Source organism: Euprymna scolopes, chromosome 17 (assembly GCF_053919585.1).
Source record: "Euprymna scolopes isolate OS-2025 chromosome 17, ASM5391958v1, whole genome shotgun sequence".
NCBI lineage: Eukaryota > Metazoa > Mollusca > Cephalopoda > Sepiida > Sepiolidae > Euprymna > Euprymna scolopes.
Genome location: NC_136498.1, coordinates 114,191,538 through 114,216,821, shown reverse-complemented (window position 1 = coordinate 114,216,821; position 25,284 = coordinate 114,191,538). Strand labels below are relative to the sequence as shown.

Sequence of the window (25,284 nt, the reverse complement as noted above, 5' to 3'; positions counted from 1 at the left end):
ATCTTTATACGATGATCTACGCATAAGAACTAAATTGACCGACTTTTAATTCAACTGAAAGTGCTCAACGATAAGAAACGAATTTCTTAAAGGGGCTGTCATAATTATTTTTTTTACTATAATAATTAAATACCTACAGACACTAGTGTTTCATCCTTTCGGGATTCTTCAGTGCAGGGTGTCACGATTACTACCAGTCGAACGATTCGAACCCCGCGACACGAGACATCTCTGGCTCGATTAGCGGAGGCCGTATCCATTCGGCTACCATTAACCGTGTGAAATAGCGTTGAATTTTAAACATTTTAATTTAAATGTTCATTACGTCAGTCAGACAGTGATCAAATCTTTATACGATGATCTACGCATAAGAGCTAAATTGACCGACTTTTAATTCAACTGAAAGTGCTCAACGATAAGAAACGAATTTCTTAAAGGGGCTGTCATAATTATTTTTTTTTACTATAATAATTAAATACCTACAGACACTAGTGTTTCATCCTTTCGGGATTCTTCAGTGCAGGGTTTCACGATTACTACCAGTCGAACGATTCGAACCCCGCGACACGAGACATCTCTGGCTCGATTAGCGGAGGCCGTATCCATTCGGCTACCATTAACCGTGTGAAATAGCGTTGAATTTTAAACATTTTAATTTAAATGTTCATTACGTCAGACAGACAGTGATCAAATCTTTATACGATGATCTACGCATAAGAGCTAAATTGATCGACTTTTAATTCAACTGAAAGTGCTCAACGATAAGAAACGAATGTCTTAAAGGGGCTGTCATAATTATTTTTTTTTACTATAATAATTAAATACCTACAGACACTAGTGTTTCATCCTTTCGGGATTCTTCAGTGCAGGGTGTCACGATTACTACCAGTCGAAATTTATATATATATATATATATATATATATATATATATATATATATATATATATATATATATAGCTTAATGTAAAAGGAAAAGAGAAAGATCAATTCCACAAAAGGAGATTTATCCGGATAATGCCAAGCTCAACAATAATTATTGGAGCTTATACAATAGGACAACAAGAGTATGAAATGAAGACACATAACTATATATTGGTTGATATAGAATGGATCATTTATTGAATAATGTAATACAGGAAAACATTTGAGGGATTGAAGGGCCTCTTTATGCCAGGATATTTCGAAGCCTATTGCTTCTCATCAGAAGAGTAGAGAAGGTGCTAGGTAGCATGAAGGAGATGCGGCGTCTAGCGCAAGGTTCTTTAGGGATGCCGTGGCATAAAGAGTCCCTTCTATCCCCCAAATTTCTCCTGTATTCAATTATTATAAATGATCCATTCTATATCCACCAATATATAGTTTTGTGTCTTCATTTCATACTGTTGTTTTCCTATTATATATATATATATATATATATATATATATATATATAAATATATATATAAATATATATATATATATAAATATATATAAATATATATATATAAATATATATATAAATATATATACATAAATATATATGTAAATATATATATATAAATATATATATAAATATATATATTTAAATATATATATAAATATATATACATACATAAATATATATACATATATATATATGAATATATATATAAATACATATATATACATAAATATATGTATATACAAATATATACATATATATAAATATATATATAAATATATATATAAATATATATATATATATATATATATAAATATATATATACATACATATATGTATATATATATATAAATATATACATATATATAAATATATATATATATATATAAATATATATATAAATATATATATAAATATATATATATATATATAAATATATTTAAGTATATATATATATAAATATATAAATAAATATACTTATAGAATATTACTGCCAGTAATATTTTGTAAACCAACAATCTCACGTTTGAATAACAACTGATTGTTAAATAAAACAACTATTCTGAATAAATATATATATATATATATATATATATATATATATATAACATTATATACTAATATATATATGTATATATATATGTATATATATATATATATATATTAGTATATAATGTTCAAGAACCTAGTAGAGTCTAGCAGTGTTTGAAGTTAATGTGATTGCAGACCTTGACATGGGTTTATTGGATGATCTTTTAGGACTATGGGTGATGTAGTTTTTTTCCCCTTTTCCTCTTTGTCCCCTTTTCCTCTTAGTATAAAAATAGAGAGATTTAGTTAAAATGAAATAGAATAGACGAAATTCGAACCTCGTAATTTAGGTTTAGAAATAGATTACGAGAGAGAATTAGCAAATGGAATGTGAAAACGAACCATCGTTTAGCTTAGAGATAAAATAGTTACAAGAAAAGATGTGCATTGTCAATTCTGTTATGAAAATTCAATTGAAGAATGCAACTATAAGATAATTTAATAAAAATGTTTTTAATATATTGGAAAAATAGGTTACTGGGAATATAGGTTAAAATTCCTTTTGTAAACAAAGGAAAAAGTTTTGGACACGAATTTCCAGAACACGTGAAAGAAGACACATGTTTTAACATGTGTATGACGTCATGGAAAATGGGAAGTCCTCGATATAGTTAGAAACTTTAGAGTTAAGCAGAGAAACTGGGGAGAGAGTCAGAGAGAGTCTGAGGACGACAGACGACAGTCAAGACATGGGATTCGAACGTCTAGAAGCGAGGCGGTTACTTCTGAAACTTAGAATGTGAAGCTTTGAATTCTTGACTCAGAAAACCACGACCGGTCGGGAGAAGAAATAAACCCATCATGTGTTTTTATAAACGTCGTCTTTGTGTTGTAATTCTACCAAAAGGTAAAGTGAAAATTGTTATATATGTCTTATATATATCATGTGTTTTAAAATGTCTTTACATACACGTCTCGACATCTCATATCTACAATGTGAACACTAAGACTGTCTGAACACTGTTTCATCACTATAAGAGCTTCTATTACACTTCTAAGTATGAACATTTTATATATATATGAATCTCGTCATAACACGAACACACAACAACATCTCTCTCTCTTACTAAGACTCTAAGACTCTAAGACTCTCACTATTAAAATGTCCTAACAACAAACAATAACAATAACAACAAAACGAACAATAACAACGAACAATATCATCAATATCATCAATATCAACAATATCAACAATATCATCAATATCAACAATATCATCAATATCAACAATATCATCAATATCAACAATATCAACAATATCATCAATATCATCAATATCATCAATATCAACAATATCAACAGTATCAACAATATCATCAATATCAACAATATCATCAATATCAACAATATCATCAATATCAACAATATCATCAATATCAACAATATCAACAATATCATCAATATCATCAATATCATCAATATCATCAATATCATAAATATCATCAATATCATCAATATCAACAATATCAACAATATCAACAATATCATCAATATCAACAATATCAACAATATCATCAATATCAACAATATCATCAATATCAACAATATCAACAATATCATCAATATCATCAATATCAACAATATCAACAATATCATCAATATCAACAATATCATCAATATCAACAATATCAACGATATCATCAATATCAACAATATCAACAATATCATCAATATCAACAATATCATCAATATCAACAATATCAACAATATCATCAATATCAACAATATCAACAATATCATCAATATCAACAATATCATCAATATCAACAATATCATCAATATCAACAATATCATCAATATCAACAATATCAACAATATCATCAATATCAACAATATCATCAATATCAACAATATCAACAATATCATCAATATCATCAATATCAACAATATCAACAATATCATCAATATCATCAATATCAACAATATCATCAATATCAACAATATCAACAATATCATCAATATCAACAATATCAACAATATCATCAATATCAACAATATCATCAATATCAACAATATCATCAATATCAACAATATCATCAATATCAACAATATCAACAATATCATCAATATCATCAATATCAACAATATCAACAATATCATCAATATCAACAATATCATCAATATCAACAATATCAACAATATCATCAATATCAACAATATCATCAATATCAACAATATCAACAATATCAACAATATCAACAATATCATCAATATCAACAATATCATCAATATCAACAATATCATCAATATCAACAATATCATCAATATCAACAATATCATCAATATCAACAATATCATCAATATCAACAATATCAACAATATCATCAATATCAACAATATCATCAATATCAACAATATCAACAATATCATCAATATCATCAATATCAACAATATCAACAATATCATCAATATCAACAATATCATCAATATCAACAATATCAACGATATCATCAATATCAACAATATCAACAATATCATCAATATCAACAATATCATCAATATCAACAATATCAACAATATCATCAATATCAACAATATCATCAATATCAACAATATCAACAATATCAACAATATCATCAATATCAACAATATCAACAATATCATCAATATCAACAATATCAACAATATCAACAATATCAACAATATCATCAATATCATCAATATCAACAATATCATCAATATCAACAATATCATCTATATCAACAATATCATCAATATAAACAATATCATCAATATCAACAATATCATCAATATCAACAATATCATCAATATCAACAATATCAACAATATCCACAATATCATCAATATCAACAATATAATCAATATCAACAATATCATCAATATCAACAATATCATCAATATCAACAATATCAACAATATCATCAATATCAACAATATCAACAATATCATCAATATCAACAATATCATCAATATCAACAATATCATCAATATCATCAATATCATCAATATCAACAATATCATCAATATCAACAATATAATCAATATCAACAATATCATCAATATCAACAATATCATCAATATCAACAATATCATCAATATCAACAATATCATCAATATCCACAATATCATCAATATCAACAATATAATCAATATCAACAATATAATCAATATCAACAATATCATCAATATCAACAATATCAACAATATCATCAATATCAACAATATCATCAATATCAACAATATCATCAATATCAACAATATCATCAATATCAACAATATCATCAATATCCACAATATCATCAATATCAACAATATAATCAATATCAACAATATCATCAATATCAACAATATCATCAATATCAACAATATCAACAATATCATCAATATCATCAATATCAACAATATCAACAATATCATCAATATCAACAATATCATCAATATCAACAATATCAACGATATCATCAATATCAACAATATCAACAATATCATCAATATCAACAATATCATCAATATCAACAATATCATCAATATCAACAATATCAACAATATCATCAATATCAACAATATCATCAATATCAACAATATCAACAATATCAACAATATCATCAATATCAACAATATCAACAATATCATCAATATCAACAATATCAACAATATCAACAATATCATCAATATCATCAATATCAACAATATCATCAATATCAACAATATCATCTATATCAACAATATCATCAATATCAACAATATCATCAATATCAACAATATCATCAATATCAACAATATCATCAATATCAACAATATCAACAATATCCACAATATCATCAATATCAACAATATAATCAATATCAACAATATCATCAATATCAACAATATCATCAATATCAACAATATCAACAATATCATCAATATCAACAATATCAACAATATCATCAATATCAACAATATCATCAATATCAACAATATCATCAATATCATCAATATCATCAATATCAACAATATCATCAATATCAACAATATAATCAATATCAACAATATAATCAATATCAACAATATCATCAATATCAACAATATCATCAATATCAACAATATCAACAATATCCACAATATCATCAATATCAACAATATAATCAATATCAACAATATAATCAATATCAACAATATCATCAATATCAACAATATCAACAATATCATCAATATCAACAATATCAACAATATCATCAATATCAACAATATCATCAATATCAACAATATCATCAATATCAACAATATCAACAATATCAACAATATCATCAATATCAACAATATAATCAATATCAACAATATCATCAATATCAACAATATCATCAATATCAACAATATCATCAATATCAACAATATCATCAATATCAACAATATCAACAATATCCACAATATCATCAATATCAACAATATTATCAATATCAACAATATCATCAATATCAACAATATCATCAATATCAACAATATCAACAATATCATCAATATCAACAATATCAACAATATCATCAATATCAACAATATCATATATATCAACAATATCATCAATATCAACAATATCATCAATATCATCAATATCATCAATATCAACAATATCAACAATATCAACAATATCATCAATATCAACAATATCAACAATATCATCAATATCAACAATATCATCAATATCAACAATATCATCAATATCAACAATATCATCAATATCATCAATATCAACAATATCATCAATATCAACAATATCAACAACATCAACAATATCATCAATATCATCAGTATCATCAATATCAACAATATCATCAATATCATCAATATCATCAATATTAACAATATCAACAATATCATCAATATCAACAATATCAACAATATCATCAATATCAACAATATCAACAATATCAACAATATCATCAATATCAACAATATCAACAATATAATCAATATCATCAATATCAATAATATCATCAAACTCATCAATATCATCAATATCATCAATATCAACAATATCAACAATATCAAAAATATCATCAATATCAACAATATCATCAATATCAACAATATCATCAATATCAACAATATCATCAATATCATCAATATGAACAATATCATCAATATCATCAATATCATCAATATCAACAATATCATCAATATCATCAATATCATCAATATCAACAGTATCATCAATATCATCAATATCATCAATATCAACAATATCATCAATATCATCAATATCAACATTATCATCAATATCATCAATATCATCAATATCAACAATATCATCAATATCATCAATATCATCAATATCAACAATATCAACAATATCGTCAATATCATCAATATCAAAAATATCATCAATATCATCAATATCATCAATATCAACAATATCATCAATATCATCAATATCAACAATATCATCAATATCAACAATATCATCAAGATCAACAATATCATCCATATCAACAATATCAACAATATCATCAATATCATCAATATCATCAATATCATCAATATCAACAATATCAACAATATCATCAATATCATCAATATCAACAATATCAACAATATCATCAATATCATCAATATCAACAATATCATCAATATCATCAATATCATCAATATCAACAATATCATCAAGATCATCAATATCATCAATATCATCAATATCAACAATATCATCAATATCAACAATATCATCCATATCAACAATATCAACAATATCATCAATATCATCAATATCAACAATATCATCAATATCAACAATATCATCAGTATCAACAATATCATCAATATCATCAATATCAACAATATCATCAATATCAACAATATCAACAACATCAACAATATCAACAATATCAACAATATCATCAATATCATCAGTATCATCAATATCAACAATATCATCAATATCATCAATATCATCAATATTAACAATATCAACAATATCATCAATATCAACAATATCAACAATATCATCAATATCAACAATATCAACAATATCAACAATATCATCAATATCAACAATATCAACAATATAATCAATATCATCAATATCAATAATATCATCAAACTCATCAATATCATCAATATCATCAATATCAACAATATCAACAATATCAACAATATCATCAATATCAACAATATCAACAATATCATCAATATCAACAATATCATCAATATCAACATTATCATCAATATCATCAATATCAACAATATCATCAATATCAACAATATCATCAGTATCAACAATATCATCAATATCATCAATATCAACAATATCATCAATATCAACAATATCAACAATATCATCAATATCAACAATATCAACAATATCATCAATATCAACAATATCAACAATATCATCAATATCATCAATATCAACAATATCATCAGTATCAACAATATCATCAATATCATCAATATCAACAATATCATCAGTATCAACAATATCATCAATATCATCAATATCAACAATATCATCAGTATCAACAATATCATCAATATCATCAATATCAACAATATCAACAATATCAACAATATCATCAATATCATCAATATCAACAATATCATCAATATCATCAATATCATCAATATCAACAATATCATCAATATCATCAATATCAACAATATCATCAATATCATCAATATCAACAATATCATCAATATCATCAATATCAACATTATCATCAATATCATCAATATCATCAATATCAACAATATCATCAATATCATCAATATCAACAATATCATCAATATCATCAATATCAACAATATCATCAATATCATCAATATCAACAATATCATCAATATCATCAATATCATCAATATCAACAATATCATCAATATCATCAATATCAACAATATCATCAATATCATCAATATCAACAATATAAACAGTATCATCAATATCATCAATATCAACAATATCATCAATATCATCAATATCATCAATATCAACAATATCATCAATATCATCAATATCAACATTATCATCAATATCATCAATATCATCAATATCAACAATATCATCAATATCATCAATATCATCAATATCAACAATATCATCAATATCATCAATATCAACAATATCAACAATATCATCAATATCATCAATATCAACAATATCATCAATATCATCAATATCAACATTATCATCAATATCATCAATATCATCAATATCAACAATATCATCAATATCATCAATATCATCAATATCAACAATATCATCAATATCAACAATATCATCAATATCAACAATATCATCAATATCATCAATATCATCAATATCAACAATATCATCAATATCATCAATATCATCAATATCCACAATATCATCAATATCATCAATATCAACAATATCATCAATATCATCAATATCATCAATATCAACAATATCATCAATATCATCAATATCAACAATATCATCAATATCATCAATATCATCAATATCAACAATATCATCAATATCATCAATATCATCAATATCAACAATATCATCAATATCATCAATATCATCAATATCATCAATATCAACAATATCATCAATATCAACATTATCATCAATATCATCAATATCATCAATATCAACAATATCATCAATATCATCAATATCAACAATATCAACAATATCATCAATATCATCAATATCAACAATATCATCAATATCAACAATATCAACAATATCATCAATATCATCAATATCATCAATATCAACAATATCAACAATATCAACAATATCATCAATATCATCAATATCAACAATATCATCAATATCATCAATATCAACAATATCATCAATATCAACAATATCATCAATATCATCAATATCAACAATATCAACAATATCATCAATATCATCAATATCATCAATATCAACATTATCATCAATATCATCAATATCATTAATATCATCAATATCAACAATATCAACAATATCAACAATATCATCAATATCATCAATATCAACAATATCATCAATATCATCAATATCATCAATATCAACAATATCATCAATATCATCAATATCAACAATATCATCAATATCATCAGTATCATCAATATCATCAATATCATCAATATCATCAATATCAACAATATCATCAATATCATCAATATCATCAATATCATCAATATCAACAATATCATCAATATCAACAATATCATCAATATCAACAATATCATCAATATCATCAATATCAACAATATCATCAATATCATCAGTATCATCAATATCATCAATATCAACAATATCATCAATATCATCAATATCATCAATATCAACAATATCATCAATATCATCAATATCATCAATATCATCAATATCAACAATATCATCAATATCATCAATATCATCAATATCAACAATATCAACAATATCATCAATATCATCAATATCATCAATATCAACATTATCATCAATATCATCAATATCATCAATATCATCAATATCAACAATATCATCAATATCATCAATATCATCAATATCAACAATATCATCAATATCATCAATATCATCAATATCATCAATATCAACAATATCATCAATATCATCAATATCATCAATATCAACAATATCATCAATATCATCAATATCAACAATATCATCAATATCAACAATATCATCAATATCATCAATATCATCAATATCAACAATATCAACAATATCATCAATATCATCAATATCAACAATATCATCACTATCAACAATATCATCAATATCATCAATATCAACAATATCATTAATATCAACAATATCAACAACATCAACAATATCAACAATATCATCAATATCAACAATATTAACAATATCATTAATATCAACAATATCAACAACATCAACAATATCAACAATATCATCAATATCAACAATATCATCAATATCAACAATATCAACAATATCATCAATATCATCAATATCAACAATATACACAATATCATCAATATCATCAATATCATCAATATCAACAATATCATCAATATAATCAATATCATCAATATCATCAATATCAACAATATCAACAATATCATCAATATAATCAATATCATCAATATCATCAATATCAACAATATCATCAATATCATCAATATCAACAATATCAACAATGTCAACAATATCATCAATATCATCAATATCAACAATATCATCAAACTCATTAATATCATCAATATCATCAATATTAACAATATCAACAATATCAACAATATCATCAATATCAACAATATCAACAATATCATCAATATCATCAATATCAACAATATCAACAATATCATCAATATCATCAATATCATCAATATCAACAATATCATCAATATCATCAATATCAACAATATAATCAATATCATCAATATCAACAATATCATCAATATCAACAATATCATCAATATCATCAATATCATCAATATCATCTATGTCAACAATATCAACAATATCATCAATATCATCAATATCATCAATATCAACAATATCATCAATATCATCAATATCATCAATATCAACAATATCATCAATATCATCAATATCAACAATATAATCAATATCATCAATATCAACAATATCATCAATATCAACAATATCATCAATATCATCAATATCATTAATATCATCAATATCATCAATATCAACAATATCATCAATATCAACAATATCAACAATATCATCAATATCAACAATATCAACAATATCATCAATATCATCAATATCATCAATATCAACAATATCATCAATATCATCAATATCATCAATATCAACAATATCATCAATATCAACAATATCAACAATATCAGCAATATCATCAATATCAACAATATCAACAATATCATCAATATCATCAATATCAACAATATCATCAATATCAACAATATCAACAATATCAACAATATCATCAATATCATCAATATCATCAATATCAACAATATCAACAATCATCAGAAGAATCAACAGAGAAGATCTACAGGCAGTATCTGCAAATGTTGTTAAACGTACCCAGAAATGCATAGATGTCAACAGAGGGTACTTCCCGCATCTTTTATAACACTACATGTAATTTAAACAATAAAAGAATGTGTCTTCTCTCTACTACATTTTCTGGGCTATTTTTAAGTGGGCCACCCTGTACATGTATTTAATTATGAATTAGAAATTTCTTTACAAAGTCAAGTATATTGCGGCTTGTCAATTTGAGTATTGATTAACTTTGGACTTATTGCGTGGACGACCCACAAAATCCGTTCGATTCAAGTAAATATTAATTTTTTTTTAAGTTAGTTTAGTGGCGGGATGGAATTCCTTCTCATCAAAAAATTAAATATCTAGGCCGTGCATACTGAGAAATCATCTTGACAAAAACGTGTACCTAGCCAAATGCAAAAAAAAAAACAATAAAATAATTATCAAATGTTCCAAAATGTAATTTGCATGAAAATTATGAACCTGATATTTTATTTAATACTTAGGCCGTGTGCACGAATGAATCGTTTTGACTCAAGCATGCACCTGGCGACAAATGCAAAACAACATAAAGTAGTAGCACTTGATCAATTGTCAAAAAGAAGATAAGTTAAAAGTATGATGTTTGAAAGGTTGTTTTCGGCAAAAGGATACACAGGTGTAATCAAGGTCAGATCAATTCAGTGAAACGAAAATGGCCAAATAAAACATAGTGACAATGCCGACATTCAGGTGGTTGTAAATGGTTATATAACAACAACCGAAAAAGATATCGTTGTTGGTGGACGATTTGGGCGTGAGAAGAATCAACCGGTCGAATTCCTATGTGTGCATCTCCATCCTAACAACCAACCATCCATATCCGTCACTGACAATAAAGATATATGTGTGTGTGTGTGTGTGAGTGTGTGTGTGTGTGTGTGTGTGTGTGTGTGTGTGTGTGTGTTAAGATTTTGTTCCTTAGAAGCGCTGGTTGAATTTGAATTAAATAGGATACGTATTATTTACGTTTGAAGACAAAACGACGCATTGTTACAAAATAAACAGATATTTATTTTGTTTGAAATTCATGTTAAAGTTCACAAATATATTTCAAAGGAAACCTTCATCTTCAGTATGTCTTCTTTTTGCCATGTTGTTATTGGAGAATTAGCCGTTTGTTGTTTCTACGGTAGTTTCTTAAATCTCGGAACGGTGCGTTTGATATATATATATATATATATATATATATATATATATATATATATATATATATATATATATATATATATATGCATGCCGTCATCATTTTAAACACAGCAGAAGTACAACAGAAAAATGCGGTACAAAGCTGGAAAGTATAGGATAGAAAATCCATGCTGGCTCCACAACAATAGTTCGAGCAGTCCCGTCGGCATTTCTCTGCACAGTTCGCAACAGGCGATTAACAATAAACCAACACATTCTCAAAGAGAAGTAAGCTTGGAAGGGTGTATATCCTTGAACTGAACAGTTCACTCCGATATAGCTGATGCTATAACGATCTACCCTTTGCCAGAGTAATTGCCAGAGACCTATGTTCGATTGGTATGAAAAAAAAAAACGTTTGAGCAGGATAATGATAACATCCAACTAGATTAAGTGCCTGTTGATTAGACAAAGAGCATTATCTTGCTCAATCAGATGGGGCTATTTTAGAACACAAGAAAACGTATTCATTAACACAATCGATAAAGTAGATTATCTTTTTTTAGGGAACAAAGGGAAATAACCCATTGTATATAATGCTTTTAAAATATCTTTATAGGCCATTGATTTTTTTTTTATAGTTATTTTTCACTTTATTTTTCTTTCTTTGAAGTCGAACGAACAGTTGTTAATTGTTCCTGCGATTTGTATCGAGCTGCAAGAAAACACCTTAAAGCGTAATTACGGTCAAACAAAATAAAGACAAACTAACCAATTGCCCTAACAATGGCGTCGTGTAAGAAGTCGGCCATATTAGTTCATGTTTGTTACACACGAAACCAATTTCGTCGTCGTCATCCATTGTTCAACGACCAATGGCCGCGGATGGAGTGCATTACATTCAAACAAAACGTTCCGTTATTTATTGCCAACGAAAAAAATCTCATTGTTTTGTGTTTCTTCTTTATTTATTTATTTATTTTCGTCTTTTGTTTTCTATTCAAGTCGTATTATCTCTCTTTTGTTTAATGTCTGACTAAATATCATGTCATGTTAGAAAAAAAGTTTCTATCTGATAAAACACAGATTAGGGGAGGGGGACGGCACGAATAAAACGACATCGATTGTCTTTGGTTGATCGGTTCGCTTACAAATGGAAGTTATAAAAACTTTCAAAACTGGCCTTCGGAGTGGGATGAAAGTGTAATATCTGTTCTGATGCTACACTAAATTAATTCTGACTTTAGTCAATAAAGCGGAAACTCTTTTTAACAAAGGCAATTTTTTGGGGGGGGGGGGGCTCCTAATCCAGAGTACCCCTTACTGGGGAGCTGGATATTCCTTCACATTGAAAATGATCTTGTATCAATTTTTTTTTTCTCGTAGGGAAGCAAATAAATAGGAGTTCAATTACAAATGGTGATGAACTCCTTCCTTTTTATACGATTCACAGTAAAACTAGACTTGTTCTTCTCGCCCTCTGCCCCCGGATCCTTCGGATGCTTAAACACTTCGCGTTAGTGTTAATATCAATCAATGATTCGTTCTTGACAATCAGTCCAGCGGGAACTGAGTTATTTCGGTGGTCTTTTACCTGTCGTGCTGAGGTATTGCTGCTAGGTAAACTTGACAAGTCCGCCCTCCCAGACCTTTCCTTCCCTTTTTAGGTGGAGTTAGTTTATTGCTAACTGCCTCAAACGCCCCAACCAGGGAATACCAACGGGTATGCCAAGTTTATTTTTTAGGAAGTCAGAGTGACCATTTTTTGTTTTCCGACCTTCCGTTCTTGTGTCAAACCTTCCCAGCGATGGGAAGAAAGAAAGTACCAGTAGTCTCGAAATTTTATTTAAATTATAAATGCTAAAAATGAATATTTGGAATAAAATATTTGTATAATAAACATATTTCCTTATAATTTATATTAATTTTAAGTCTGTCGCTTCAAAATACAAAAAAAAAATGAAACACCCTTTATTACTTGTCTGTTTGTACGCTGAACCTTTGAAGATTTTTTTTTTTTATAAAAACTCATCCAGATGTTGGCTGCTCGAAATCTTGCCTTTTTTCTGTTGTTCTTGACCTTCGGGCCGGGATCAAAGTGTAGTATCTGTTCCGACAGATACTGCAAGCAAGGACCATATGTGAGGAAACCCCACAGATAAGACATTGGTCAATGTAGGGGCAACCCTTCATACCAATTGTCACTATCCAGCTCCCCTACTTCCCGGGGAGTTGGTCCCCATTTCTCCTTCACTCCTCACATTAAAAATCGGCCATGTGCCTAATTTGCTCGGTGGGGGAACAAATAAATACCTGGCCTTCAGGCTGGGATCAAAGTGTAGTATCTGTTCTACAGATGCTGCACTTAAGGTAATTTGTCCCAGTCAATGGAGGGGAAACCCTCTATACTGGGACAATTACTATTTTTGGACCCAACCAGAGTGCCCCTTTTCCCTTTTTTTCGGGGAGTTGATTTAACCCCACTTTAAAAACGACCTTGTGTCACATTTTGCTTTGGTGGGAAAGTAAATAAATACTAATAGGAGACAATATTCTTTTTAGTTAAGTTATGGTTAGGTTGGATTTAGGGTTAGGATTAAATAGGCTTCAGTTATCTTAGGATTAGGTTTAGAGTAAGAGTTAAGTTAGGTATTATTTCGATTCTTCGGATTACCGTTCTAATTTTGAGTGTCATCTTCACAACGTTTCGGTCGATATAACCTCCGACCTTCTTCAGGTGTATCTTGTCGAACTTGGGAATGTTTCTGTCGAACTCGGGAATTTGGGCGGAATTTCAAACGGAACCCCTTATTTACTTCACAGGAGTAGCATGCTCTCGTTCCGTCAGCCATGATTGGATAGAGGTCCTAAGTAATTCGCAATTGTATTTTTCGGTCGCCCACACTGAGAATTGAACCTTCAACCTTCAGGAGAATACCACTTTTAATTTTTGATTTTTTAACTACTCTAAACACTGCGCCACGGGTTCTTAGACATTCCCGAATTTGACAAGATACGCTTGAAGAAGATCAAAGGTTACTGTAATTCAAGCGATTACCATTTGGTTATAAAATTGCAAACTGGAATTTGTTACAGTCCACCTAGATGACCTTTTTTGAATCAATAAAACACTGAACAACACAACTCGTGTGGTCCTCGATATGACCTTAAACTATCTACAGTGGTGAGGCCCCAGCTTGCGGGCTTTGGAGAGTATGGAGCCACCCTTTAATTGCCATTGCTCCCAGGTCCACTCTGACCCGGAGTGGTAGTACCTGTTAGGGTTCCAACTATGGGTTGAATAGAAACCGACTTGAAAAAAAAATCAAATATATTCTATTAAATTTTTTTTCTTCAATATCACTGGATTCGGCATTAAATAACCTGAAAAAGGTTGATATGCCGTAAAACAAAAAACAATGAACAACTCGTGTGTTTACACGAAGTATTTAAAAGAATCCAGGACTATGAATTTAAAATGGAAGAGGGAAAATGTGATCGTATTTCGTGGGAAAATCTCCTGATCAAATTATAGACAAAGTTAAAAAAAAATAATTGATGACAAGAGAAGGTTGTGCATTCAAGTTTATCTGCATATTTTATTTTAACACCACTCTTACCTGTGTACATTGTCTTTTAAACCCAGTTCGTCCAAGAACTTTTAGGCAAGTTTTAGTGACGCGAGTTTTTTTTTTTTTTTTTACACAGTGATCACCACTTATCAAGGCCCGGAAGCCACTCAGGGATAGGGGTTATTGCAAGTACATTACGTTAGTGTGGAGATTTGATGAAGTGTTTACTTAAGGGGGCGGTTCATTAGGAGTTTATCCACGAGGCGTTACGTTTCAGCAGTAGAGAAAAAAGATATTTTCTTTGTACAAGATAGATACGTAAATTAATGAACCGAACATTAGGAACGCTGAAAAATATATTCTCAATAGCACGGTGAGAAACATGGGCACATTCTTTTGTTTGTAAACAAGGGGGGGCACTCAAACTTATACCATTCCCAAGAAATAATATAAATAAATTTAATATAAAGTGAAATACAAAGAATTATTAGAGTTTTTGAGATCGTTGTGGTCCAGTAATGAAAATGAATGAAATTGTGGAACTAACCCTAATGCAAGTTAAACTGGCTTCCTCCAAAGGAGAAAGTTTCATGGGCGTATGGAATTCACAAGCGGTTCCAAGTCGTATGTATATCCCCGTTAGGAGAGATAACGACGTTAGGTTTTTGTAATTCTTCGACATATTTCTACATACAACATCTATTATTCCCAAATCGGTCACCCATGCGCTACTGACCAGACTCAATGTTGCTGAATTTCGATACAGGAAAAGAGAGGAAAGAAAGAAAGAAAGAAAAGTGTCTTGCAAATTGTTGTTTTTTTAATTGCATTTTCACCCCTAACAAGGTAGAGTGCTAGTTTGATGTAGGGAGCTACTATCTGGGACATAATTGCAGGGATATTATGTAGGGAGTTGAGCAGCAAGATGTCTGTTTACATTACACTTGAACTTCTGCATGTCAGTACAGTTGGGGAAGCAGGAACCCGGAAGGTAATTTCAAAATCTAGCAGTTCTGGGGAAGAAACTATTAGAGTAGAAGGCGTCCTGGCATATGGGAATCTCTGCTGTGTAGAGATGGGATTTTGCAGCTTGTCGCGTTTGTCGGGGGCATTTGCGTCGAGGTGTACAACGGCTTGTAGTTCGTCGGAGCATCTACCATAAAATACTTGTAGAACAGGCAGAGAGATGCAACATTTCGTCAATGGGACAGCGACTTAAGCCTCGCTGACAATTCAGTACCTGTTTGGTTGGCGACACTCTTTTGAACCCTGTCCAGGAGTGAGGCGTTGTAGAGGTATGGGATACTTTCAGGCGTAACTTTCTCGCAACAGCCGTGGCATTGCCCTCAATCTATCTGTTCCAACTCATGTTCCCTGTGAACGCTAAGCCGAGGAGTTTGAGCGAAGTACTCTCAGGTAATGTATCATTAGCCATAGCTATTGGTGGTTGAGAAGATTTTTTGTAATTATTGAAGAAAATAAGCTTAGTCTTGGCAGCATTGAATGTTACCATCAATTTTTGTTTCCATTCCACTACAGACTGGTTTCCGCCATTTCCTTAGATATGTGTTCCTTCGTTTTCCTCTTGCGTCTGTTATAGAGCTTGGTGTCATCAGTAAATGTACCCATCTCAGCGACAATTTTATCAGGGAGGTCATTTATGAATATCAAGAATAATAAAGGTCCAAGGATCGACCCCTGAGGTACACCCGCATTTATAGCATATTGTTTTGGCGTACGACCATCGAGAACAACCTCGGGAACTTATATGAAAGACGGGCCCTTTTAACAGTTTTATATTTCCTGCGCCATTTTGGCTGCGTTGAAGAAATAAAGTCCTGACGTCTGTCTTTCAGTTACTGATTTTAATCCTCATATGTCTTCTGGTGTTATGATGACGGAGAAAAAAAAACAATCTCAACAAGCAAAAAAGGAAGAGACCTTGTAAAAACCACTCTCGTGGGAGTTCAATGATTGGTTGTTTTTCATCCAATCACAGGGCACCTAGTTAGCAACTTCGTAATAATTTAAATAATATTGAACAGAACAGTAAATACAACAAATAAAAGGGTTCGGTTATACGTCAGTCCGACTGTCACGTGCGCATCACTTGTGCTTAACGAGAGACTCATTTTCCTCGTTTTCCTGGTCTTTATAATAAGTTAGTAGAGAGACCCGACGTTGCCCGGGATTGGATGATAATCAACGAATATTTCACACTCCTATATTTTTAATGTCATCAAAATCCGTGAAATCGCCCGTGAGGAATCTTCACATACCTCCATGCAGTAACTTAGTCCAAAATATATGTTATTTGTTATTCTACATTGCATTCTAGAGAACCTACTGTTTCTTTTATAACATTATTTTATATAAAATTCTTTCCAGTTAACGAAAACGAAACATTAAGAAATTTACGTGTGGAATTTGAACCTACAGATCACGGCATGCAAAAAAAAAACAAAAAACAAACAAAAAAAACAAACAAAAAAAACACGCTATCAACTTACAGACTTATACATTAAAGTTCTGTAAATTTTAAAGAAAATCTGTTCAGCCGTTTCGGAGTCTATAAGGAACGAATTCACACGCACAAAGTTGCATTGATATAATCGTAGAGATGAAAGAGCTTATTATTCGTAGGGTGGACACAACACAAAAGTTATATTAAGTAATAGATTTTAAAGTATCTGTACGTTCGCGTTACCATTAAAAATATGCATGTGCTTGGTATGTATGTTCAGCATGGCAAACTTCTCTATATCACATTCAGTTTTATATTCACGTGGCACCTTTTTCTACTTTTCATGGAGTTTCGCCGGCGGCTGACATTCCCACGTTGTCATTTACTAGTACATGTATCTATCCCAAACAAGGCATATCATATATGCCACTGAGACGCAAAGGGATCCTGTGAATAGTACATCCGGGTTCTTCCTCCTTACAAGAATATGACTGCCTGGTTAAGCCATAAATATCGACCGATAGAGACATCTGAGTCAGATGTCAAAAGGTATGCCACAAGCCTTACGTCAACTTAACACTCGTTCAGTAAGGCGACTCATCAAATTATTACTCGAGACTGTAGCAAATCCCACTCACCTACCTCAAACGAATATGCAATGCCGAAAGCTGTGTTGGTTGACGATTATTATCACCATTATTAATACTTGGAAAAATTGCAATGCCTTCGTTTAGTCTTAAAAGACAAAGGATACCCCCTTTAGGGGCAGCTGTGCACGTAATTGTGAGGCAAGGGTTGTACAATCCCTAACCACACCTTTCCTGAATCGGCACTGTTTGAGTCCAGTGGCAAGGAGAAGTCCAGGACGACTGGAAACAATGCCGAGATAAGCGGAGAGCGCATACAGCATCTGGAAGTCCCAAATGGTCACCCATCTGGTACTGACAATTGTTCAACGTTGCTTAACTTCGATGATTCAGCTGAGACCGGTGTGTCAACGTGATTATGCCGTATCAAGTACTTGTAAAATAGTATGTCATAAAGAATGTTATCATAGCAAAATAAATATTTACAGATAAAATTATGTTAAAATGTTTTAATAGAAAGGAATGTTAGTTTTCATAACTTGCACAAACAAAAATGTTAACTTGATGAAAATGAATGTTGGAACATTAACAAAATGACGTACCGAGATAGCTTAAAAATACTAGTATCAGTTAGGCAAGACTTGGGAGTCAGAGTTAGTAGACCCAGTCAGTAGTCCGAGAAAGATGGTCTGTAAGACAATAATGACTCCGAGTAGTGAAAATGTCGATAGTAAAAGTCTAGGTCCAGCGTTGCAGCTTTCCAATGGGGGAAGCAACGGGAATAAAGCTGCTGTAAATACCACTAAGACTTCGAATTGTACGAATCTTCGTTTGCAGCTTTTTCCGAGGATTCATCAAATCAAGATCAACCAAAGATGAACCAGGTATGTTTTTTATGTTTTATAATTGTTATATGTCCTGTTTAAGTGTGTGTGTGTGTGTGTGTGTGTGTGTGTGTGTGTGTGTGTGTGTGTGTGTGTACGTCAATAAATACACATCATATATACAATTCCCATGTTATAATGAACCTCACTATACAACACTATTAGAGTTTATGTTATTTTTGTTGATTTCAAATCTTTGTCCACGTATTTCTTGACTTTTGGTCGACTAACGTTTTTCTTTTTTTCTTTTTTTTCTGGTCGTACTAGGTCCGGAGCAAGGTGCCTCGTCATCAGCGGGGGTTTTCAAAACGAAGTTGTTAACAGTTGGCAACGCTGGAATTCATCCTATCCGATCGACGAGCTGTCAATTAGTACGAGATCAATTCCGGCGTGATCTTCAAAAAGGTCAGAAAATAATGCGGGCCAACGAACGATTGGATAATCTCCATGCTCAAATTACGAAACAGGTCGGCGAAGGAACGCGCCAGTTACAGGAAAGAATCTTAGACTATGTGGTGAGTAGCAAAATACGTACCGCTTCGCTATTTCCTCTTATTTTCAGCGTCATTAAAAGTAAAATTCTATTTTTTTATGTTATAACTAGCAGGCCGACCGGCATTACCCGGTCATAAAATACGCTTAAATAAGATATTTTAATTAATGCAAATTTCGTATTTATTATTATACTAGCAGTTCAGCCCGGCTTTGCTCGGGCTCTGTGTATTGTTCATAACTTTCCCTACGTGTGAATACACTTTATGTAAGATTTCAAATGTTTTGATCAAAATTTGTCTGAGTAATATCGTAGAGACCGCAGAGATCAATGTTTTAAACTTTGACCCCAATTTTGACCCCTTAACATTTATTATTTTGGTCCCCAAATCAAAATACAAAGTTTTATCCATGTCCATCTAAAATTTCAAGTCTTTAGACCCAAAATTGGCGGAGGAATTTGGTAGAATCTGCGAAGGTCAACTCTTTCAACTTTAACCTTTTGGCAGCCAAATTTTCGCTCCAAAACTGATTAAAATTCTTGCCGTCTGAATACCCGTTATGCATAAATTTCAAATGTTTAGACCCCAAATTGGCTGAGTAGTTTGCTAGATATCGCAAAGATCAAATCTTTCGCGACTTTGACCCCTTGGAAGCTAAAATTTTCAACCCAAACCGATTAAAAAGATTGGCCTATCTCTGAATATACTTTATGTAAAATTTGAAATGTTTAGATCGGAAATTGTCTTTAGTAATTTGGTAGAGACCGCAGAGGTCAATGTTTTTTTGTTTTTTTGATTTTGCCCCAGTTTTGACCCCTTAAAATTTATATTTTGGGCTCAAATCAAATTAAAAAGTTTATTCCATGTCTAAATAACCTACATTTAAAATGTCAAGTGGTGGAGGAGTTTGGTACAGTTTTCAAATCGTTGAACTTTGACCCCTTGACAGCCAAATTTAGCAAAATGCGGGATCGGATTTTGCATGCACTTTGGATTTTACCGTCACTGGATTATTTATCTTCCACCAGACTATCCATTCATGTGTAATCACCTTTTTCTTCACCATATTCCCTCTGCTTCACCTTTTTTGTTATCAAGTAAGATCTTTGACTTACTTGTTGTTTAATCAAATACTTTTGCATACAAAATCTGATCCCGCATTTTGCTAATTCCTACCCTCTGATGAGAAAGAAAGTATTTCTTCGAAACTCCGCGGATTAAGGACTACCCACTTATCTAGTGTTTCCTTTTCAGATTAAATATGTTTTAACTCATTTCAAAGTGTTTTTTAACATGTTTATTAACTGTTTGCTTATATTATAAGCTCTTTCTTCTATTTGGTTTTATCGAGCTTTTACATCTGGCTGAGATAACTTTATAAATATTAATTCTTTAATATTTATAATATACTTTAATTTTACCATCTTGGATCATTTTGGTAAATTTAATTGTAATTTTTATCTTATATATATATAACAACCAAAACATCATTATTCCAATAAAAAATAATATATAAGATTTCTTTTGATGTTCTGCTATTTGTTCGTTTTTTTTTTTTTTTTATTCTTATCAAATATTTGTTGGATTGGACTTCAAAATTAGATTTTTAAAAACTTAATTCCTTTTCTTTTTCAGAATTTTTATTCTATTTTTGTTTTTCGTTTTTTTGTTTGTTTGTTTTTTGTTGTATACACGTTTACTTACTTTCAAAATTTTTAATCTTTTTTTTTTTTTTTTCCAGGACAAAATTTCGCCTTGCTTCACCAAAAATAATTTGTATACGCTGGAAAATCCAAAATGTCTGACTCCGACCGAATCTGTTAAGCTGACCACGATGGACAAAAGCGAGAAGATCGAAGAAAAAGAAACCAGATGTGGTTTGTTGAGGGAGAAGAAGAAACAGAGACAAAATAGAGAGAAAAGAAAAGAAAGAAATCAAGAAATAGTGAGAAAACCAAAGAAACGCGAGGATGAAGCAGGAAAGAAAGGGAAAACGGAAACGGGTGATAGCAAAAAGCGAAACGAGGCGAACGTTACAGAAATGAGCGAAAAAGTAGTAAACGGTGAAGTTAGAGGTGCAAAGAAAGACACTAAGAACGAGTCAGAATCGCTCAGCTATCAATTCCAGACTTCGCCTTGCTCTCAGCAAGAATTCGGACAAGACAAAGATAATCAAATTCTTCCGACATTTTTAGAAACGAGAGATTCGAGGATGGAGGGCGATTTCCAATATCCAATCGATTCAGATTCGAGCGCTGCCAAGTCAAGCCGTCACATCGGCCGCCTATCTCCTCCGTCGACGGCTGCCAATCCGGGAACCGAGAGGGAGACACCAACGATTACTTCGCGCCGAATGACGTGGCCAAACATAAATTTGAACCTTTCCTCTTCGGGCGTCCGCTCCCTCCACTCGTGACATGGACGCCATTCGAACCAGATCCCCGCCCTTTCACATTTTGTCGAATTTTGTCCGAAATTCGTTTAAAGCTGACATGTCAAGTGCTACGATGCTATTCGTGGCTGAAGAGGTTCTCACCCATGAACACCCGATAAGCTCGGTACCCGGATGTTGAAAAGAGATTAAATACCAAATACATAAAAATCAATCAATTTCCAAGTGACGCGGAAAGAAACTCAGATCAATATAAGAAGGTTCTACGAATATATCTATTTTTCTTTTAGACTGAGTTTTAGTTGAATAGGAAATTATATCCGCACCTATATCTGTTCATTTTATATATATATATATATATATATATATATATATATATATATATATATATATATATATATATATATATTATATATTATATATTATCTATATATTATATTATATATATATATATATATATATATATATATATATATATATATATATATATATACTAGCATGGGTGCCCGGCGTTGCCCGGGTGTTTGGAGGTGTATGCTGAGCAAAAAAAAAGGGGTAATTTTTTAAACTTTGACCCCTATTATGACCCCTGAAAATTTATTTTTTTGGCCTCAAATCAAGTTATTAAGTTAGATCCATGTCCACGGAACCTATATCTAAAATTTCAAGGGTGTAGACCCAAAATTGTCGGAGAAGTTTGCTAGAGTTCTCAAAGCTCAAATCGTTGAACTTTGACCCCTTAATCGCCAAATTTCTGGCTAAAAACCGATCACATAGATTTTTCCAAATCTCAGTACCCTGTATAATTTCGAGTCTGTAGACTAAAAATTGACAGAGTTATTTCGTAGGGAAATGTACACAGACACACACACACACACACACACACACACACACACACTTTCACTTTTATAGATATGTAGATTTAAAATTTGAGTCTGACAGAATGACAAAGTGATATTGCAAACCGATATATTAAACAAACGAACTTCAAAGAGACAAATGAACACATAAGTAAAAAAAAAAAATGTATTAGAAAACATTTCTTGATTATTCCACGTTTTTTTTACAGACCTGACGACTGAGGTTCGCTCTTAATAAAAATTGTTTTTTATAGTCTTAATTTTGACTTCCTTTTTCATAAAAAACTAAAAGAAATCAAGAAGGAAAAGAAATTTAATTTTATTCTTTTTTCATTAATTTCTTTCTGTGCAAAGCAATTCTTTCAAACTTAATCTGTTTCCAAAATGTTTTTATTTCATTCCCCTCCCCCTTCATTCATTTTCCTCCGCATCCTGGCAAGTATTAAAATAAACCATTTATAATATTTATTTATGGATTTATTTACTTATCATTTCTTTTGTATCGGTAAATGAATTCTATGCACCCACCATGTTTAAGTTTGGGAGTAAAAAATGTACGATGAACAGAAGGATAGGGAAAATAATGTATATAAATACGCAATCATAGGTCATTATAAACATCATATACATTTACAAAACTTCCAAATTGGATTGAAATAAAGAACACGATGATTTATACTGAAACTCATCTAATATTAATAATAAAAAAATAATAAAAAAAACACAAGTTGTTTGTTTAAGTATTATAAGCAATTAAATATTTCGTTGTATTAGAATGCGTTCTTTAATTACTTATAAATTACATTTTAAAAAGTGAAGGAACACGATTTGATTTGTAGTAAAATTGAAGTTTATTTAATAAAATTAAATGAAAATTATGCATGTAAGAATATGAATATTTGAAGCAGAACACAAGCAAAACATTTGATATGAGTTAAG

General features: G+C 30.3%; 1 protein-coding gene across 2 annotated transcripts in view; it reads left to right on the top strand.

Moving 5' to 3' along the window:
* Window positions 1–23,659, top strand: part of LOC145296898 (uncharacterized) — a 151,191-nt gene extending 127,532 nt beyond the window's left edge. For both annotated transcript variants that reach the window (XM_080143059.1, XM_080143061.1), the window contains exons 4-5: window positions 20,867–21,114; window positions 22,835–23,659. In XM_080143059.1, coding sequence (XP_079999185.1) covers window positions 20,867–21,114; window positions 22,835–23,509 — 923 coding nt within the window. In that variant the 3' untranslated portion in view covers window positions 23,510–23,659. The remainder of the gene's footprint in view (window positions 1–20,866; window positions 21,115–22,834) is intronic.
* Window positions 23,660–25,284: the final 1,625 nt, after the last annotated feature.